At 30.3% G+C, this 21658-nt stretch overlaps 2 protein-coding genes across 2 annotated transcripts; one reads left to right on the top strand and one right to left on the bottom strand.

Moving 5' to 3' along the window:
- Positions 1 to 781: 781 nt before the first annotated feature.
- On the bottom strand, positions 782 to 2253 carry LOC118044806 (RAF-like serine/threonine-protein kinase PRAF). The gene is made up of 2 exons (XM_035053290.2): positions 1972 to 2253; positions 782 to 1877 (listed from the first exon to the last, which is right to left on the bottom strand). Exons 1-2 carry the CDS (start codon positions 2126 to 2128, stop codon positions 1507 to 1509), a joined length of 528 nt encoding a protein of 175 aa, XP_034909181.1. The 5' UTR covers positions 2129 to 2253; the 3' UTR covers positions 782 to 1506.
- A 15031-nt stretch (positions 2254 to 17284) lies between these two features.
- LOC118044807 (L-type lectin-domain containing receptor kinase S.1) lies at positions 17285 to 19726 on the top strand. The gene has a single exon (XM_035053291.2). The coding sequence runs from the start codon at positions 17331 to 17333 to the stop codon at positions 19401 to 19403; it is 2073 nt and encodes a 690-aa protein (XP_034909182.1). The 5' UTR covers positions 17285 to 17330; the 3' UTR covers positions 19404 to 19726.
- Positions 19727 to 21658: the final 1932 nt, after the last annotated feature.

Raw genomic sequence — 21658 nt, 5'->3', positions numbered from 1 at the left:
CACTTTATCAACCTATCTATCAACCTATTAAACTAGTGGTAGGTCTAGTCACTTTACTAATCTAAAATCATAATCATAGAAAGTCTAGTCTAATATGAAGTTTCCAAGACTTCATCAATATATAATAAACTAGAGAATTTATAATTATACACTATTATAGGCCAACAAGACTTATCTTTGAATGTTGGAATAACCCTGCAACTTCGGTCACCTTTAAAGTCTTATAAGTCCTATAAGAGAGGCCATTTTGATCACATATTTATTTTTGTAGAAAACTTAGTAGTCCCTAAATTATATATTCATAAATTTTATCAACTTGGTCCCAAGTTCTCAAAATATTTTCAAATCAGATTCCTCTGTTCATTAGATTTTCCATCAAATTTATCACATATTTAATTCTTTCAAAAACCTCAATTTAACCTCTAAATTATATTTTCATTTTTTAAAAAAAAAAACCTCAATTTAACCTCTAGATTATATTTTCATTCTCAATTAGATCCCAAACCATAATGGTTATCAATTTGGTCTCAATTTTTTAAAACTTTTCAATTAGATCCTTGTTAATTTTCATTACTTTGTCATTACAGTTTCTAAACGACGTTTTTTATTGCATAAAATAACCACGTTGGATGGGGAAGTGTTAACAAAAAATTATAAAAATACCCTGTTGAGAAATATTGAAATTGGTCGGACCTAATTGATCAAATCTATCAATTTGAAACCATTTGAAAACTGGGTATTAAGTTCAGGACTAAATTAAGGCTTTCCTTTTATTTTTGCTCTATGTGATTTCCTTTCTCCCTCGTGTCATCATCCCCTGCTTGCTAGGCCATACCTGCTCTGTAGTAAGGTGTTCGTAATTATGTTTCAATACGAAGGTGATGATGAGTTTGTTCTTTGGACAGTGTCTCGTAGCCCAAAGAAATCTCAAAAGAGCATGTGTTAAAAGTAAGCTGTCCAGCAGCCATTACTTCTCAGCTGGTCCGCCACCAGACATTCTGATCTCCACCGTAATTTCTTGACCTGCAAATCTTCAGACAAACAACATAGATAAATTAGAACAGCAACATATTTTTGACCTAAAAATCAAGGGAAGAGAGAAACTTACACCCACTTTCTAACCCCAATTGTTCCTCAGCCACAACGAACTAAACCGGTACGTGGCAAAGGTTGCACTTAACACGAAACTGAATTTGTCTCTCGTAGCCAACAAAGGGACGGATGGGTGCCTAACACAGTGGCGCACAAGCAAATCTGTTTTAAAGGTCATGAATAAAACCCTGTCGGCAGCCACATATTTGGTTGTGGTGAAGTCGAATAATTCAAGCAACTTCTCAGATTTATATATTCAAAGTCCAAACACACAAAGATTCATGTATTTTTTTCTCTTTTGTCGTCTTCGTAGTCATCATCTTCTTTCTTTTCTATGTATAAGAAATGAACAAATCAACGAATTCCAGCGTTTAGGAAATTAAATCTAATTATTCTAATCTAATGTTCATAGTATTAGTGCCAGTAATCACAACACTGATGATTATAACACAGTGATTCTTGTCTACGGCTTGGAGAGTAGCGGCCCTTATATCCAATCGGAGGGGAGCAACTGCGAGATTGATGATAATTGAGAAACGATTTGGTAGGTGAAAAGTCGATACTGGAAGCATTGGATGTCGGGGGAGAGATTTTCTTGAGCGATTTCGGAGGAGACAAAATAGCTCTAATCTTCGAACCAGGACAAGATCTATCGAATTCGATAATCAAGCTCTTTAATTCATCCTCCGATTTTACAGAAATTAACGTCTCCAAATCACCGTCTGGTAACTGACACCTTAATTCCACCGAGTATCCACAGAATTCACCTAGCTTCACCATCAACTCTGTTTTAAAAATAAATAAATAATCAAAATATTGAGCTAGATAAAAAAAAAAAACGTAAATTAAGTGTTGATTAAGAAAAAAACAATAACGAACCTGCATAGGATATTGAACGGTCGACGGCCAGAACTCTGGTTAAACCACCAACGTAACGGAGAACGCCGTCGCTGGGACGAGGAAGAATTTTACCACCGTAACTACATAGAAACTTGAGAGTTTCTGGTTTCGTTTTTGCTTTACAGTCAATACTCATCACCTTGTTTTTTCTTTAGATTTTCTTTTCTGAGTGAAGGTGACAAGGGAACCGAGGAGCTCGACTTGAAAAGAGAGAGAGCTGGGAGAGGCTTCTAGGGAGAGAAGGAGGGAGGAGAGAGAGTGTTTGGGTGTGTGAGGCGAAGTCGGGGGTATAAATAGGAGGGTTGGGAGGGACTTTCTCGGAATTTACGAAATATGGACGAATTTTGTTGGAAACAGAAAGGAAAGTTGTAGGGGTAAGGATTCCAACTTCCAAGAGAGAGTGTGAGTGAGGGGACCCTTTTGAAAAATTCAATTCAAATTATATTCGGATATTCGAAAGTGTGGTGTACTGCCTTAAGTTTTGCGTTTCTTTAAATTTTTATTTAAAATTACTTTTTTATATTTAAAAAAAAAATTATGTGTTAAAATAAAAAATATTATTTTTATATATTTATAAATAAAAAATATTTTAAAAAATAACCATTATCAAACTCTTAAATATTTCCCATCAAACTTTTAGCCATCATTGTATGCTTAGATTTGTATTTTTTTTTTCTTTACCTTAGCGGGACGCCTGCTTATGTTCTTGATTGTTTCGTTAATCATGGGATTTTGTTGGTCTGCCTTTGATATTATTAATTTTCAATGTTTGCTTCTAAGTTTTCTAAAGTACTAAATTAAATTTTATCAAGTAATAAATAATATTCATGACCCTATTAAGAGAGAGTGTGTGTGTCTATATATTATTTTAAAAATAATTAAAAAAAATAGTACACCAGCAAAGTGTTAGTTAACCTACATTAAGTCACCAATATAATAATAAGATTCGACTCCACTTATAACATGTTGTTGTAAGTTGGACAAGTATTGCTTATTTGAGAGAATAGTGATGGTTGTTTTTTAAAGTATTTTTATGCTGAAATATATTAAAATAATATATTTTTTATTTTTTAAAATCAACGCATCAAAATAATTCAAAACACACAAAAAAATTTATTAATTTTTTTAATAAAATAATGTTGTTTTAAATATTTTTTTTTAAAATTGAAATAATACTACTTTAAAAAATAAAATATATTAATTGATCATGATTTAACTAGATGGACTTCATAAATAATTCAAAAATAAATTTGATATAAACTAAATTCAGAACTAAATTTGATACAAACACATGCATGACTTCTTAGGCTAGCGCTAACCAAATCTCAATGACACATTAAGATATGTTTTCTATTCATTAGAAATCGAGACAATTAAATTAATTTTCCTCCAGAAACAAAACTACATAGAAAAAAAAATAATAATACCAATATATACTTCATTAATTCTTAACAATTGCATTAGGATTCTTTTAACATGTAGTCATGCATGTCAAGAAAGATTTAATTGTAGGGCTCCATTTGGTTCTTTGCTTGTGCGTTTAACCAAATAATTGGACAAAATCATAACCAAGTAACGCATCCATAGGATTTTCTTTGGTAAAGCACAATGAATGAAAGATGCTTGATTCTATAAAATTGCATAATGTAGGAGTGCCCAGAGCCCCAAAGTAGAATTTCCTAAAGGTCTTATAACTTTCTTTAGAATATACTAGTTGGTTAATGCGTGTTGTGCCGCTAGCCGGGTTAAATTTTTTTTTTTTAACATACAAAAAAAAACATCTAGACATTGCTAATATTTTTCTAATAAAAAAAAATTAAATTATATGGAGCTTAACCTGATATGACCTGATTAGTTTGATGAGTTCGAAGGCATTTTGAACGATCAATTAAAACATAGTTCGATTCACAAATATTCATGACAATGTCACTTTTTAAAAATAATATTGAAACAATAATATATTGAATTGATCCGAGTCAACCCGGGTTAACTTGTCAAATCCTCGATCTGGATCATGAGACCATGATAGACCATGATAGCCCTATATAGAGTAAATCAAAATAAATTATGAAGCTTAATTCTCAATTAACTCAATGCTAAAGAATGGAATCCAAAATAATTAATTAAAAAAATAACAAAATAAAATGACTTAAGTTAACCTGTTAGACTCATGACCTAGATCATGAGATCAAAATAACCTAGAAAGTAAATAAAAAATGACCTGAGTCATCCAAATTGACCTGTCAAACCTGTGATCAATGTTATGAAATTATGATAACCCTATAAAAAAAATTAAAATAAATTATAAAGCTCAATTTTTAATAAACTCATTGTTAAAGGTTGAAAGTTAAAAAAATTCAATCTAAAAATAGGACACAATAAAACGACCCAAGTCTGCTCGAGTTAACTCACAAAACATGTGATCTGAGTCAAGATTAAGATATCTTCATAGAAATAAACCAAAATAATCATGAATCCTAATTCATAATCAACTTCATGCTGAATGATGAAATCGAAAAAATTACTATTAAAAAAAAACAAAAAAAAAAAAACTCAAGTCAACTAGGTTAATCCGTCAAATTCGTGACCCAAATCATAAGACCAAGCAACCTCATAGAAAAGCAAAATAAAATAAATCATAAAGTCTAATTCTCAATCAACCCAATGTTAAATGATGAAATAAAAAAATATCAATTAAAAAAAACACAAAAAAAACTCGAGTCTATTGAGTTAATCTACAAACCCGTGATACGGGTTATAAGACTGAGCTAACCATATATAAAGCAAACCATAATAAATTAAACTAAAGGTTGAAATATGAAGTTAGAGAAATAAATATAGATTTGAAAAAAAAAAACAATACTATTAAAATGAAAAAAAAAAAACAATACTATATATATATCCATTAGTATTTTATTGTGTATGTGAACAATTCAATCCATAGTATAATCATGATTTTACCATTCAAAAACCAAAAGATTGAACACACAGTTAGGGATAAAATAGAATTTTCTCTCTTTATTACACAAGTAATTAAACTCATGTCCTTGAAAAAAAAAAGAGAGAATTAATTTCTGAGGGGTGTTTTTTGGGATTTTCATAATTTTTTACAATGTAATTATCGAATAATTTTTGGAGTCAACTTTTTTATGCCTAAGATCAAATGACATTTTTGTTTTTTTGACATCGGTTGTTTTGAAATTATCACATGGGGTCAAGGGTTTTCTAGTCTTTTATAAATAAAAAATAATTGATGCTTGCAAATCACGTGCCTATAAATGGGAGATAGTTGCACCCTTTGGACGGTGTGTATGACACCTTTTAGTGGCTATTGATACCTTTTCTAGGTGGAATCCCAAGTAATGTGTCACCATCTACATAATAAGCCGACACGTGTCAGCCGCCAATGCCTGACAAAGCTCTAGTGACAATTACCCCCTCTTTTTTCCTCTCCTCCACCTCAAAAGGGTTGCTGACCTTGAAAAATTGCAAAATAGTTCTCAATCTTTTAATTGTATCAAATTTGATTTATTTGTTTTTCAATTTCATCCATTTGCATTTGATTTTTTATGTTTTTTTTTTTATCAAATTCGATCATCATTCCTAAGCATTTGATTTTGATTTTCTTTGTTGAATTTAATCATCATTTTTATTATTGCATTTCCTTTTATTTTGAGTTCTCTTCTTGATTAATTGTTTTCTTTTTTGGCAATTTAATCCCTCATTGTTTAATTTCATTCAATTTTCATATCACATTTAGTGCTCATTTTTTATCATGCTTTTAAAACCCGGCAGGGGAGTCGATGTATACCATGTCCTTGGTCATTAGTTGGATTGAATGACTAGGTTTGCTAGGGTCAATCAGATTTTTTATTGTGCCAGAAGTAAAAATAAATTTATTTTGATAAAAAAAAATGGCAAAAAAATATCAACAGGTTTTAATATGATTTTCCCTTAACTAATCGCTTGATTTTTTATTCATCTAAAAAGTACAAATGATATTATTTTGATAAAAGAGAAAGAGAGAGAGGGGAGGAAAAAACTCAACATGCTTCGACTTCATGTTCCCCAAGCTAATCATGTCTTTAATCATCCTACAATTTTGACCTTATCAAGTCAGGTCATTTCTCCCTCTATTTTTTTTCTTTTAATCAATCCATCTTAGGCATCAAATTACAAGTTTATAGGTCAACCCACTTGGTTAAGTCAGGGTTTTGCAAAAACCTTTTTTATTTATATTTCTTTATGATTTTTTGTAGATTAATGTTATTTTTTTTTAATTTTATCCCTCGACATTTAGTTTATTGAGATTCTTGCGTCATTATTTTTTTGAATTTGCCTTCTATGAGATAAGTATGTTATGATAACCCATGTCACGAGTTTGAAAAATTATTTTGAGTGAGCTTCGTTATTTTCTTAAACCTTTTTTTAATTATTATTTTTTTATTCTTCAACATTTGATTAATTTATTTCAAGTTTATTTGTCTTCTTTCACTTTTTTTATATTTATGTTCATTCATTATCTCAAATTTCATTTGAATTGTACATCTTTTTATGGCCTTTATATATATATATATTAAATTATAAATAGAAGTATTGTTGAGATGGTATGAGTATGCTCATATTTATAAGATTATATAAAATAAGAATTATCACTCTATTTCTGTAATCTCTATTGTTTTTTTTTAGGCATGAAAATTCTATGTTGTCAAATTAATGTCAATGATAGGATAAAGATGACTAAATTTTAAGCTATGAAATTATACAATGAAAATTTATTAATTAATCGATATATTATTTAAATTTTAAATTTAAATCAAGATAAAAAAAGATATTATTTAATTAAATTTATTAATTTATCAACATTATATTGTGATTACTTGATTAATTCTCTATTAATGACACGTCCTCTTATGACAATTTATATGAGATTTTAATTAAAGTTATTAATTTATCAAGATTATACTGTAATTACTTAATTATTGACGCGTCCTCTTATGCAAAAAAAAAAAAAAACCTAAATTTAGAGTCCTTTTCTTACTACAACAATAATCTTACAAACAATCCAAATGATAAGACCCAATAAATGACCTTTGTATTCTTTCCTACAACACTTGATGTCACCATACACTTCATTGTGAGGGACAATTAGCTAGGAATTTCGGAGATTCACGTAATGTTGATTAAGAAAAATGTAAGACATTCCTCGGAGATCATATTACTAATTAAGTGCTTGAACCCTCCTAATTAAATCAATAATTAACCTTGCAAAAACCATTTAATAGGTGGTCTAGTACGTAATAAAAACTTAGAATCAAAAAATTTATTTTATATGTGTTATTAGATTTGAACCATGTTGTTACTGATATGATGGTCACTAAATGCTTACATAGTCTTTAACTTTAAGACCCGTGAAATTAGTCGAGATATATACAAGCTGATCTAAACACTTATATTAATTAAAAATAATAATAACATTCCAAAGTACAATTCCTTCAATCACAAGTGTTGAAGGCTGAGAAATTAAATTCTTCAATCAACTACGCTATAAGAAAAGACATTGCCAAGGAAATCCCAGATCACCCTTTATTCCATTTTCTTGAAATATATACTTGTAAAAAGAACACAATTTTGAGAATATATTCTTTTTCATAAGTTTCTGGCCACATGCATGACAAGGATAAAAGTAACGGCGCTTAATGTTATTCTGCCTCAACTTTAGTGTTCAGTTTAAAGCCCACGTGTAGGTGATGTCATCACCGATCTTCTTCTTCTTCTTCTTCTTCTTCTTCGTCTTCTTCTTCCTCGCTACATTTAGGGTTTGACACGTGAAGAGGGCATGCTGCAGTGAGGGACGCGTGGAGGGATGTGTGGCACTTGCTCGTGGAACAGTGAAGATTCTCTAACGCAGTCAAGCTTAGAGATCTGATCCATTGACGACAGTACTTAGTTAATAATTCCAGTATATATCCAGTCCCATCGTCCACTGATCAGAAAACGGCAAGGCCCAGATCCTTATCCATGGTGAAGGAAGAAGACAGCAAGTGCCTAGTGGGGTGACGCATGGATTTGGTTTTCGTGAAAAGAACATCGATCATCTTGCTAATGTCCTCAGATCCTAATCCATAACTATACTCGACAAAAACAGAAAAGAAAAATCAAAATTATCGACAAAAAAATGGATGAGATTTGATCAGTCCTTCATTTTGGATGCTTCTGCGGTTTTCTGGTTTTTTGTTGAGAAATCTTAATCTGTAATTTTCTAGGACTTTGATTGTTACAATGAACAGGGATCGTCGCACCCATCTTGCTAGCTAGCTAACCTCTGGTTCTCCCCCGGTGAGCTCTCATCTTTTCATTATTTCGTTTTGTAGCCATGGCTAAAACATTAATTATTATTTGTTTATGGAAAAATATTTTTTTAAGTGGTATCATAAAAAATAAATCGAAACACAATAAATAATAATGTTATGAAAAATATAATAAAAAATAATTTAATAATATTTTTTTCAAATTTATTAAAAAAATAGAAACCAAATCTAATAAATAAATAAAAAATTGAAGAAGAAGAAAATTAACATGAAAATTAATTTTATAAATTATTTTAAATAAAATAAATAATAATTAAAATAATAAATATTTAGTCATTTTTTATTTTTTAAAAAGGCATTTTGAATAAAAAAATATATATATCTACCAACCTTTTTTTTTCAAAAAAAACAAAAGAAAACATTTTGAATAAAAATAATTTTTTCCTTACTATAAAATATATCTACCAACTTTTTTTGAAGTTAGCAAGCATCGAAAAAATGAAAAAATAATTTTCACAAAAGCACTTTTCGGCTTAACACGTGATACAATACATAGAACAAGGCAAAACATTCTTAATTTTCTTAGAAGACCATAATATATATTTGTTTCAAATTTCAATCAGTGATAAGATCTTAGGGTCTCTGATTTCTCTGATACCTAATAATAATATCTTTCCAATCTCGTATTAATAGCGTACACGTGTCCAACACGTGTTGGACTACAGCAACAAACTTTTGATGTTTTTTTTTTTTTTATGACTATATATATATATAAAGCTGAAATAATCTTGGCAACGCGGTATCATCTGTGAAAGAAAACCAAATTTCCTTGTTTTTGAGTGAAATAATCTTTGGCAACGCGATATTTTAAGTTGATTGTGGGGTACTTAATACCCGCGTGTCGGTAAGGGAAAGAGAGTTTCCTTGTTATTTTCAGTGCCTCATGAACGGATCTACAAGGGTATATTAGTTATTTTTAAATAGTTTTTTGGAAATGGGGACCAAACACTAAATGGTAAAAATTTTATAACTATTTTGATTAAAATTAATTTTTTTTTACATTTTAGATCATTTTAATATATTTGTTTCATCGATAAGTTTTATAAAATAAAAAAATATTTTAATTTACTTTCGAGCAAAAAAACATTTTAAAAAATAATTGCTGCTATTATAATATCTAACACTATCTAAGTCTGTGTTGCGATTGAGTAATTTTTGTAACTCTAAAATTTTATCTTTTAAAAAAAAATTTCTTATCCAAATAAGAAATAAAAATTGCAAAATAATATATTTTAAAAAATCACTCTTTTATTGTGACTTCAATATTTTTTTCCATCTTTATCATTTCAAAGGTTATTATTTTTAATTTTTTTTTTTGAGCAACCAAGCAAAAATCAATCAAGAAATAAAGAAGAAGAAAATAAGAAATGTGCAATTAAGGGCAAAATTGATAGAAATAATGTGAAAAGAATATACCTGATTAAATAAACAAATTCAAGAACTAAACTGAAGAAACCGGAGGGATGAGAGGACTGTAAAAAGGCGTAATTAGGGGGAAATTGAAAGAACTTATGAGAAAAATATGCGGTTGACCCGAAAAATAAAAATAAAAATTCAATGACTAAACTAAAAAAGAAGCAAACTTAGAGGACCAAACTTAGATTTTAACAGGTAAAGGTTCGAATAATAAGTGATAAGAATTTGATCCAAATGTTGAAAGTTTTAATTTCAATTCTTAGCATTAGACCGCATGACATAAGGAATCATCTAGAAAAGAAAAGAAAAAAAAAAAGATGAATATCGATCCAACGATTGCTGTGACTTGACACAACTACTTGGAAGTTAAAATAATATTCTTCATATCATGTGTTATTAATTATAGGAAAATTTTGTCTTTATGCAATAAACAAAGGTTCATTTTTTATCATCATGAATATCAAAAATTGTTTTGGTCTAAAGATAAATAAAATATTTTATCATTTTCATTAATAAAATAAAGTTAGATTGACTAATTTTGATATAATTTTATTATTTTTTAATTTTAATTATTGATTGTTTTGGTCTAAAGATAAAAAAAATATTGCATCATTTTCATTAATAAAATAAAATTAGTTTAACAAAATTTTGATATAATTTAATTAGTTTTTAATTTAAATTATTTATTTTTTATTGACCTGATATTAAACAATATTATAATTATATATAGTCAATATAAAGTGCACATAAGTTATGATACAGCTAAGGGGTGATTTTAAGTTTCTTTTATATCATATAGAGTTTTAAGTTGTATGATATAGATAAGTACTTAATGAAACAATGAGATTAATTTATATAAAAAAAATTAATAACATTTTCTAGAAAATCCTTCAATGGTGATGCTTTCTTTACTACATGTACATGCATGGTGTGTGTATTAGTTTATTGGCCCATGCTATACAGTGTATACACTATAGGTTAGATTAATTTTTTAAAAAATATAAAAAAATTAGATAATAGAAAATTATTTGGTACTGGTATTAAATTTGACCCAGTAGATTAATTTTGAAACCTCTCAACCCAATTTCTTGCATAGCTTATGTTTTAAGAGTTATCTTGATGTGATCCAATCTACTTGTTGGATAAAAAACCAACCTAAATTATTAGTAAAAAGTGTGGCTTGACATAACAAAAAAACTTTAGACAACATCTTTTTTTTTTTAATATTAAGATGATGACATATTGGATCGACTTGGACTTCACGACTTAACTTGTTAAACTCGCGATCCAGATCATGAATTCCATTATGTTTAATATTTTTTTATAGTATTTTTTACTTAATAATATGATAACAAAAATAAACATTTGTAAAATTAAATACCAATCAAAATACTAGATATTTATTCGAGACTATAATAACCTCATAGAAAATAAATTGAAACAAATATGAAGACCAACTCAAAATTAATCAAATATTGAAGGATAAAATTGAAAAAAAAAAAACTAGTAAAAAAGAATTCAATCAAAAAGAAAAAAAAAATGAAAGATGGAATTTTTTATATAAAAAAAAAGAAGAAAAAAAGTATGATCTAACGGATTAACTTTAAAACCTCTCAACTTAACTCATTGTTTAGCCCAAGTTTAAAACTAATCCACATAGAAGTTGTCTAAACATAATTTAGTCGACTTGACGGATCTAAAAGTAACTCAAATAACCAATAAAAAATATGGTTTTACTTGAAATATTTTTCAAAATGACATATTTTTTTAATATTAAAATGGTGACATATTAAATTGATCCGGACTTCATAGCTAAACCTTCAAATACATGGTTCGGGTTACAAAGTTTACTAGATTTAATAGTTTTGTTTGTTTTTTTAACTATTTTTTTATTAATGATATAATTACAAAAATAAATGCTTATAAAATTAAGCAACAACTAAATATTAAGATGTGTATTTGAGATTGTGATAACTTTATAGAAAACAAAATGAATTAAATTATGAAGATAAATTCAAAATTAATATAATATTGAAGAATAAAATTAAAAAAAACTTAAAAAGATAAAGTTTGAAAAGAAAAAGAAAAAAAAAACAGGGTAGGGCAGCTCATAGAAACAGTGAAATACCCTGTTCTTTTAGAAAGTAGGTAAAAAAAAAACGAAAAATGATTTAATAAAAAATTTGGTAGGTAAAGCTTTTTTTTTTTTTAATTAAATAAATAATGGGGTAAATTTACAAAAGGAAAAGACACATAGATGAAAAGGACTGATATGGGTGTGTGGAAATATAGAAAATGAACTCAAGGAGGGGTTAATTTACAAGAATAAGTTCTTTGGGCCCAGGAAAGAGAAGAAAAGAAATCAAGGGATGGGTTCTGGTTCCGTACCTCTTCCTTGGCCTTGACAAATCCAGTGGGAAATGGTTGAATAGAATCTTCTTCACCACGGACCACACCAAAAGTCAACTCTTCAGTGGGAAATGGTTGAATAGAACCTTCTTCTCCACTGACCACACCAAAAGTCAACTCTTAAGAAGTTAAACTTCAACTTTCTATTAAGAAGTTCCCTAATTTGAATCGCAGTTAGCTACCGCCACCTCTTGATTCTTAGCTTTAGACAGTAATTGTTCCACTACATCTCTTAGATATTCCGGTTCTTTAAAAGGATACAACCGATCGAGTTAAAAATATTAACTAAATATATAGTTTAACTGGTTAATTTCTAAATTTATTTTTTAAAAATCATTAATTTAAGTTTTACAAACTTCAGTACTACTAGAGACTTACATAATCGTTAACTTCAAGGCCCATAGAGTTAGTCGAGGTACATAAGTTGGCTTGGACATCCACATTAATAAAAAAATTGATTAATCAGCATAATTTTTACCGACAGGTTTATAGATGATTGCTACTCATTAGAAAATTTTCCTTGAAAATTTTTATTTTATTGGTTATTCCATCGGTAATATAATTACCAATGGATTTATAAACATAAAAAATACATCAAATAAAAAAATTACTTGTTTTATTCTGATGTTAATTTTTTTGGTATCAAAACAATATTTAGATCATGTTCTAAAACGCTAGCTAAGTACTCTTTGAAACTTTCTTATGAATAATAGGGACTCGGAAAATATATACCAAGATCAGGGGTGATTTGGAAAAGAGAACTTCTACTAATGGATCGCTCAATCCCTCTATGCACATCCTTGAAGAAGTGTATGCCAAAAACCTTTTTAATTGCTTTTTTAAAGAGGTCATGGGGTGCCAATTTTGAGCTTTAGCCGTAATTAGGAGAATCAAGAAAATTGCAATGGTCACTGAATTCAAATAATGAGAATCCGGTCGGTGCCCTAATTCTGGTGTTCAGTCTTAGACCATAAGGTAAGAAGCCTCGACGTACCATGAGACCCATATAATAGGAAAATTGATTGAATTTGGCAATTTGCAATCCGACCATAAAATAAGAGGAATCTACGGCCGATCATTATTTTGGCCATTAATTGAGAGAGTCGAACAAGTAATAAGCTAAGCATGTTTGTCAAAATGACAATATGCATCCAATAAATACTAGCTGGTCCCCTCTTTTTTCAAAATTCTCCATGTAATTTTCAAATATTCAAGCCAATGCTTTTGAGCAATTCTTTGAACTTGGTAATGTAAAAGCTCTAGCACGGAACAATGTTTAGGAATGTATTTGAAATCATGTTTTTCATATGTTTTTTTTTTATATTTTTAGATCATGTTGATGTACTAATATAAACATTAATTTTTTTAAAAATAAAAAATATATTATTTTGATATAGTTCTAAGTAAAAAATACTTTGAACCGTACCACACTCACAAACATCTGAAAATTGTAAGCATCAATCCAAACAATCAATAAGTTTAATGATATAGAGCCTGTTTGGAATTGGAACGATACTAACAAACTAACAATTGTTTTTCAAAGCTATTTTTGTTTAGAAATATATTGAAATAATGTTTCTTTTATCTTTTAAAATGTATTTTTGATATTAATATATTAAAATAATATAAAAATATTAAAAAAAAATTATTTGAATTGTTTTTTAAAACAACTTTATACATATTAAAACATATGAAATCTAATAATTCCCTAAAAAAGTTGACCGCACACGCTTTCAACGCGGGTTTGTATCCTCTTGCCATCAATGCGAAGTGGTCAAAGAGATACTTTCATTTGCAAATTGATGAAGGAGACAACATGTTGAACTTTCTTTTTCCTTGAAGGAAAAAGAAAGAACAGCATTAAGATAAGAAACTTATATTCCTTTTTCACACGATCCATGTCTAGTAAACGATGCATGCACATCCAAGTGTCTAATTTATACCCCTTGGAAAAAAAGTGAGAGACCAAAAGATGGGGTGTCGAAGTTACAAAATTAAATCATATAAAAAGTAAAAGTAACCATAATTAAATAAATAAAAGATCGGTTGTCAATTATGCAGAATCATCACTTTGTGATTAAGCATTTGGAACTTAGAAAAATTGATTCAATTAATTATACATTGAATTATTCTTGCTGAAAAAGCTAGGCTTTCTCTATGTTTTTTTTAATTGTGGATATCCGGGCCAGCTTGTACACACCTCGACTAATCCTACGAGTCCTGAAGTTAATGAGCATTTAAACTTTCAGTGATCTTGAAATTTGTGAGACTCAAATTAGTAATTTTTAAAAAACAAATCTAGAATCTGACCAGTAAGTTATACCCCTCAAGATTTTCTTATTAATTTTCTTAACAATATATCACGTGTCATGAAAATACATGAATTGAAAAAAAAAAAATCCAATAGGGATGAAAGTCTGAACAGAAAGATCTATTTTTTTAGTCAAATAAGAAATTAAAGTTTGAGAAATAAGTTTAGTTTGATCCAGAATTCAGGGTAGTTTTGGATTATTTAGCTTTTAAGAATTCACACCTTATCTCCTTCAATAAATTAATAAAAAGGACAAAACGTAAAAATCTTGCTATTTGATTTTATGAACCAAAGACTTTGTTGGTGCTGAAGAGTTTCTGTGTTTGAATTCAAACATAATGATGTTGTAATGAAGTTTAGATTATTAACTATATTTTATAGGCTGTACTACATTGTGGATGGGATAAAGAAATTAATTATTTCAAAAAAAATATATTAAAAAAAAATAAAAATTATTTGATATTGTTATTAAACTCAATCTAAGATGTTAATTTTAAAACCTTTTAATCTGGCTTTTTTATCTAATATGAGTTTAAAATTAAACCATATAAGAATTGATCCAATGTGACCCAGTCAACTTGACTAATCTAAAGACAACTCGGGCTGACCGGTAAAAAAAAAAAGTATGATGATTAAGTTGAGAAGAAAAGGGATGAAATTGGCATTATTAAACCCCCCCAATCCAACTTCTTGTCTAGATTAGATTTAAAATTAAATCATGTAAGAGATTTTCTCTTATGACTCAATCGACATAATTATTTCAAAAGGGATGAAGTTTTTTTCTTTTCTTTTAATATAGTAGGGTAATAAAATATACATGAGCAATTGTTTTTATCATGACATGATTATCAGCTTTAGTTTAATATGTGTTTGGAAATATGGTATATGGTGTTTTATAAAAATGTTTTTCAATTGAAAAAAAATATTAAAATGATTTTTCTCATGATTTTAATTTTTTTTACATTAACATAATAAAAATATAAAAAATATTAATTTAATATTTTTTAAATAAAAAATATTTTAAAAAATAGGTTAAAAACACAAAAACAAACACGGGTTGGGTATCTAGATAAAATAAAGATTGGAATGATAGAGCTTTGCAGAAGAAGAATTAAGAAGTTAGAGATGAAAGAACTTTTGGTAAGAAGAGAGGAACAATGCTTTATAGGCGTGTAGGATTGCTGCCATTTGGGGAACAAAAAGACGAGGAGGGACTTCATCCATGATCTCTTTATTTGAGGATTCGGGGTCACTTTTTTTTAACATTCTTAAGGGTTCGTAAAGAAAAACAAAAAGGAAGATTATGTCAACAAGTGAATAAAAAAAGAGAAAAAAGTAAGGAGAAAAAAAGAAAGTATGAGATTTTTAACATGTAATAAAGAGGAAAAAAGAGAGCTTGAAATTTAAATTAACATGAAGATTACTAAGATATGGATACATGGAGATTTGAAATTATCTTGGGAAGAGTAAAACCAATCTCACCACCCATTAATTCCCATTTTTTATGTCATTAATTGGGTGTTTAAAGGAGGAATACATTTTATACAATAAAATTAATAAAGATGTAATCTAGGCTGAAAGACAAGAAAGACATACTTAATAATTGGCTGGACTTGATAAAAATATAATTTAGGCCAAATTAAGAACATGATTTGGTTATAAGCTTTAAAAGTTTATTGGTTAGTGTGGTTGCGGTTGCTTTTCAAATAATTTTTTTGTCAAAATACATGTTAATGATTTTTTTTAAAAATCATTTTTTAATATCAACACATTAAAATAATTTGAAAATACTAAAAACATATTAATTTTAATTTAAAGTTAATATAAAAATAAAAAAATTAATATTTTTTTAAAAATATTTTTAAAATACAAAAATAATCAGACCACTAATATTGCACAAGAGAATGGCGAAGTTTGGATCAAATATATAGAGTAGAAATGGTTAAGATTTGTTAAAGGAAAACTAACAAGTTACGTGGAGTAGTGGAGAAGTCATGCATTTTTAAAATAAGAAAGAATGAAGATGATTGGTGGTTGTCTGACAATTTTTTTTATAATTTTCTTTATTTAAAGAAGACGAAAGAGAGAAGAAGAAGATCAAACACAACATCAACTCAACAAATTAATAATAAATATGCGCTTAACCTTCAAAAATATAACTTAATTAATTAAGTTTAAATTTGTTTTTTTTAATTATCAATTTAAATTTTACAAATCTTATAGCCACTAAAAACTTACATAATCATTAATTTCAGGACCCGTGTAATTAATTAATATATATATAAATTAACCCAGACACTTATATTAATCTAAAAAAATAATTTAAATATGCAATTCAACTAAGTTTATAAGAATTTCAAAACATACTTATCAGTAGGCATTAACTAGTAGATAATAAATAAGTAGGCTGTAATAAATAGAATTCTTTAATCTTGAATCATTAAAGTGTTTATTTACGTTCACAATACTAAAGTATTTGATTACTTCTAGTGTATTAAATTATATTCTAATATTGCTATAAGTTTAGAATTGTAGCAAAAAAAGCTAAAATTTAAGTTTGAAATACAAATTACACAAATTGAATTCAATACCCAACTTTAAAAAAATTAAAATTCTTTAACTTGAGACATAAAAATAAAATAAAATAACCCTACAAAACATATACCAAAAGCTACTTAATATCCAATTAACACAAATGTCAATAATACAATAAATAATTGAGAAAAGCATAAAGCGAGACAGAACGAGAAGCTGAGAGTCAAAACCCACCTAATTGCAAGGAGAGCATTAATTCTCAACGCTCGGTTCCTTTAATCAATAAATAGTCAATAATGACTCCTCGTTTATATTTTTTTATACTTGTGCTTACAATTTCAACCCCAACTACATCCCTCCTCAAGTCTCTCCTCCGGCCACCGGAATCTATTGGGATGCTGCGATCACCTCTCCTCCTCTTCTTTTTCTTCTATCCCAGTTTTGGCCTTGACTTCCTCTTTAACTCCTTCAATGCCACAAACCCTGGAGTCACTCTAATCCCAGATGCCAGAGTCGACACCTCGGTGATCAGACTCCTCAACGATACCAAGCCGAACCCACTTGGACGTGCTTTTTATCCGACAAAAATCAAGATGAAACAAACCCAGAACTCAACAACGACCCTCTCTTCCTTTTCAACTTCTTTTGTCTTCTCCATATTGCCTAACATTGCTTCAAGTCCTGGCTTTGGTCTTGCTTTTGTTCTCTCTAACTGGACTAACCCACCTGGTGCTCTTACTGGCCAATACTTTGGTCTTTTTACCAATACAACTGTACCCTCTGCGGCGCCACTTTTAGCTGTTGAATTTGATACTGGGCAGAACCCAGAATTTAATGATCCTGATAGGAATCATATTGGTATTGATTTGAACAACCCTGTGTCTGCTTTAACTAAGCCCGGTGGATACAATTCTTCTGCTGGCTTTGTGCCTGTCAGTATGGGAAATGGTCAGAATGTCCGAGCGTGGATTGATTTCGATGGGCCTAATTTTCAGATTAATGTTACTGTAGCCCCTGTTGGTGTTTCTCGCCCATCTGTGCCGATACTTAGTTTTAAAGATCCTGTGATTGCGAATTATACTTCTGAGGAGATGTATGTGGGGTTTTCCGCTTCCAAAGTTACTTGGGTTGAAGCACAAAGGGTTTTAGCTTGGAGTTTTAGTGATACAGGTGTTGCTAGAGATATAAATGTTATGAATTTGCCTGTTTTTAGCCTACCATCTTCGTCGAATTCGTTGTCAGCTGGTTCTATTGCTGGGATAACGATTGGTTGTGTTGTTTTGTTTGTGATTTGCGTGCTTGTGGTTTCTTGGTTTTGGTATAAGCAGAAGTTGAGAGATTCAGAAGAGGATGAGATTGAAGATTGGGAGCTTGAATATTGGCCTCATAGATTTTCCTATGGAGAATTAAGTCAAGCCACTAATGGATTCTCCATAGATCAGCTTTTGGGCTCAGGTGGATTTGGGAAAGTGTACAGAGGAACTCTCTCAAACAATTCTGATATTGCTGTCAAGTGCGTGAATCATGACTCTAAACAAGGCCTAAGAGAGTTCATGGCTGAGATATCGAGCATGGGCAGGCTGCAACATAAGAACTTAGTTCAAATGCGAGGCTGGTGTAGAAAAGCCAGTGAGCTGATGCTTGTCTATGATTACATGCCCAATGGCAGCCTCGATCGTTACATATTCCACAAGCCTAAGAAGCTATTGAACTGGCAACAACGCCGCCAAGTCCTTGCTGATGTAGCTGAAGGATTAAACTATCTCCATCATGGCTGGGAAAAGGTAGTTGTGCACAGGGATGTTAAATCAAGCAATATATTGTTAGATTCAGATATGCGAGGCAGGCTTGGAGATTTTGGCCTTGCAAAACTTTATAGTCACAATGAAGTACCTAATACAACTAGAGTGGTTGGTACATTGGGATACTTGGCTCCTGAGATGGCAACAATGGCTATAGCAACATCCGCAAGTGATGTCTATAGTTTTGGAGTTGTGATATTGGAGGTGGTTTGTGGTAGAAAGCCGGTTGAAATGGGATCAAACGAGGATGAGGATTCAGTGCTGATTGACGTGGTGAGAGATCTGTATGCTAAAGGGAAGGTGGTCGAGGCAGTGGATGAAAGAATGAAGGGGGAGTTTGTGGCAGAGGAAATGGAGTTGGTGTTGAAGCTTGGATTGGTTTGTTGCCATCCTGATTCCCAAAGGAGGCCTAGTATGCGGGAGGTGGTGGCAATTTTGGTTGGGGAAGATGTGGCTGCCGCACCTGCTGAGTTGTTGAATGTTTTGGCTGGTGGTGGCAGAGTCGGTGATGATAGTAATCATGGCGGTGGAGAGGTGGTTCTAACGCTAGATGAACCGCAGGTGTGAATATAGTTCTTTTATTATTTTTTCTCTTGGTTGAATTTGTGGTGGTAGGTATTGAAATTTTGGCACCTTAATTTGATTGAGTTTTGGCATTAAATATTGAAAAATTTCATTTTTAAACCTTTGATAATCCACTGCTGGTAAATTATGGCTGCTATGTACAGAGTTCAAACTCAAGCAGTAACCCTGGAGATTTTCTGCTAGTCTTTTTCTTTTTTTCTTTCATATAGCATTTGTAATTTAATAAAGACCAGTAAAACATTCGTCTGAGAATAATCCTGAGTTTTTCTACTCACGTAAATAAACACTCGGAGGAGGTTTCCTTAGTTTTCACTTTATGCAGACAAGTAGCCCGGAAACTTTTCTAATTGGATTGGTCTTTGATCCTCATCTCTAATCAAATATAAGAATTGGACCATTCCAAAGAAACAAATATATAGAAATATAGAGTGGACAGATGACTTGGGAACTATCTATGCAATGTATAAGCCCTTCTATCTCTTCAGATTCCTTGGATGATAGAATTGGCAAGGGCAGACATGGACTGTGTTTCAAATTAGAATGTGGTGTCACCATTCATGTTGTAAGAGAAACATTTGTGTGGTCCCATTGTTTGGTGCTAGATGTGGCCATGTAAGAAACCACTCTTTTTCCCTCTCAAAGTGAGAGGTGTGTTTACTGATGTGCAAGATCCCATTAGTTTGTGGGACTTGATCTTTGGCCCAGTAATCCTCATCCTACATGTTTAGCTTTTTTGAATCGAGTGAGAAAAGTCTCCTCTGAAGATAATATCTTTGATCAATCAAGTTTTAGCTTTCCTATAAAAACGTTGACTGTAAATAATATTTCAAGGCAAGTTGTCTGTCCCATTTTCTTTTTAGGGATCTTAAATTAAATATGCCTTTATAATTTTTCATTACATGGTCAATGAATTAAATGGCAAGCAACTTTGTAAGGCAGCGTTTGTAGTGCGGTGGATCATTTGTTAACCAGGCATAATTCAGACTGGACCAAGTCCAGCTCATGACTGATTAATACCTTTTTCTTTTTATCATTTATTGCTTGCAAGATTCCCATTGGCAACAGTGGCTGTCTTATCCTTGCCGTTTGCAGTGGCTACAGAGAAATATAATGACAATTGAAAAGGAGGGTTCCTGTTTAAAAGGCAATCCAATTATGACTTCTGGTGATAATATATGGCCCTCTTTATCTTGCTTCCATTTGTGTATTAAGTTGTGTTTGATAATTTTCCACTAGAGAATCAAGGATAAGGAAGCAAGTATCCGTGTCTCTGCTTTTGATTTGAACCCGTATCCCACTGTTATCAGTTCTTGTCGAAGTTCAGCTGGTTTAAATTAATAAGCGGAGCTAAATTGATCAAGATACCTCAGTTGTTCTCAAGAATATCCCAAGATAGTGAAACTAACTTGATTTTTAGGGCATGTCCATGGTAAAAGGAAAGAGAGGATCCAAACTGAATGGTTGTCCTTTTTATTTGTTTCTTTGCTGGGGATTAATGGCCGGAGCAGGGGAGGTGGTGTTGAGGAAATGATCCAAGTTCCATAACTTCAAGCTAATTGTTTTTGAAATCTGGATATTGGGTTGCTCATGGTATCGTGGAGATGCCAGAATTGCAGTGGCTACTTGTCTTGAAATGTCTTACTGACAGCTATCTAAATAATAATATTAATTATATTTGAGAATGTGATTTAATAATTTAAGTTTTTAAATTGAATTAATTTTTTGACATGATATCAGAATCTTGATGACTAAGCAGTCGCGAATTTGAATCTTATTATTTTTATTTATTTAATAAAAATCAAACATAAAATAATATAAAATTGTGTAAGTTTCAAGTCTAAAAAACTTTCTTTTGAATGAGTGTGTTAAATAATAATAATTATTATTATATTTTAAAATCTTACCTAATAGTTAAGTTTTTGAAATTAAATTAATATCTTGACAGATTTTCCCTATGGAGCAGGATTTAATTGCATTTTGGCGAAAAAGCTCCATAACATTAACATAATTTTTAGCCATAACACATGAATGACTAGCACTAATGCCTAGTTTGAGATGTGACTTGTCGCACGTCGAAAAATACGCGCGGCATCGGCTGGCGATTTTTTTATTGTTTGTGTTTTGCTTGGTTCATTGGAGTCGCCATCTAGTATCATGGTCACTAGGAACCTATGGTCTGCGAGAGTCTGAGTAAGGGACTGGTTGTGCAAGGGGAAGACACATCACCCCCAGTGCAC

This window comes from Populus alba, chromosome 12 (genome assembly GCF_005239225.2).
Source record: "Populus alba chromosome 12, ASM523922v2, whole genome shotgun sequence".
Classification (NCBI taxonomy): Eukaryota; Viridiplantae; Streptophyta; class Magnoliopsida; order Malpighiales; family Salicaceae; genus Populus; species Populus alba.
This window is presented reverse-complemented; position numbering and strand designations above follow the sequence as displayed.

Coding starts and splice junctions, on each gene's coding strand:
- LOC118044806 (XM_035053290.2), bottom strand. CDS start 2,128: ATGAGTATTGACTGTAAAGCAAAAACGAAACCAGAAACTCTCAAGTTT. Junction 1,878..1,971: donor CCGTTCAATATCCTATGCAG/GTTCGTTATTGT, acceptor TTTTTAAAACAG/AGTTGATGGTGAAGCTAGGT.
- LOC118044807 (XM_035053291.2), top strand. CDS start 17,331: ATGACTCCTCGTTTATATTTTTTTATACTTGTGCTTACAATTTCAACC.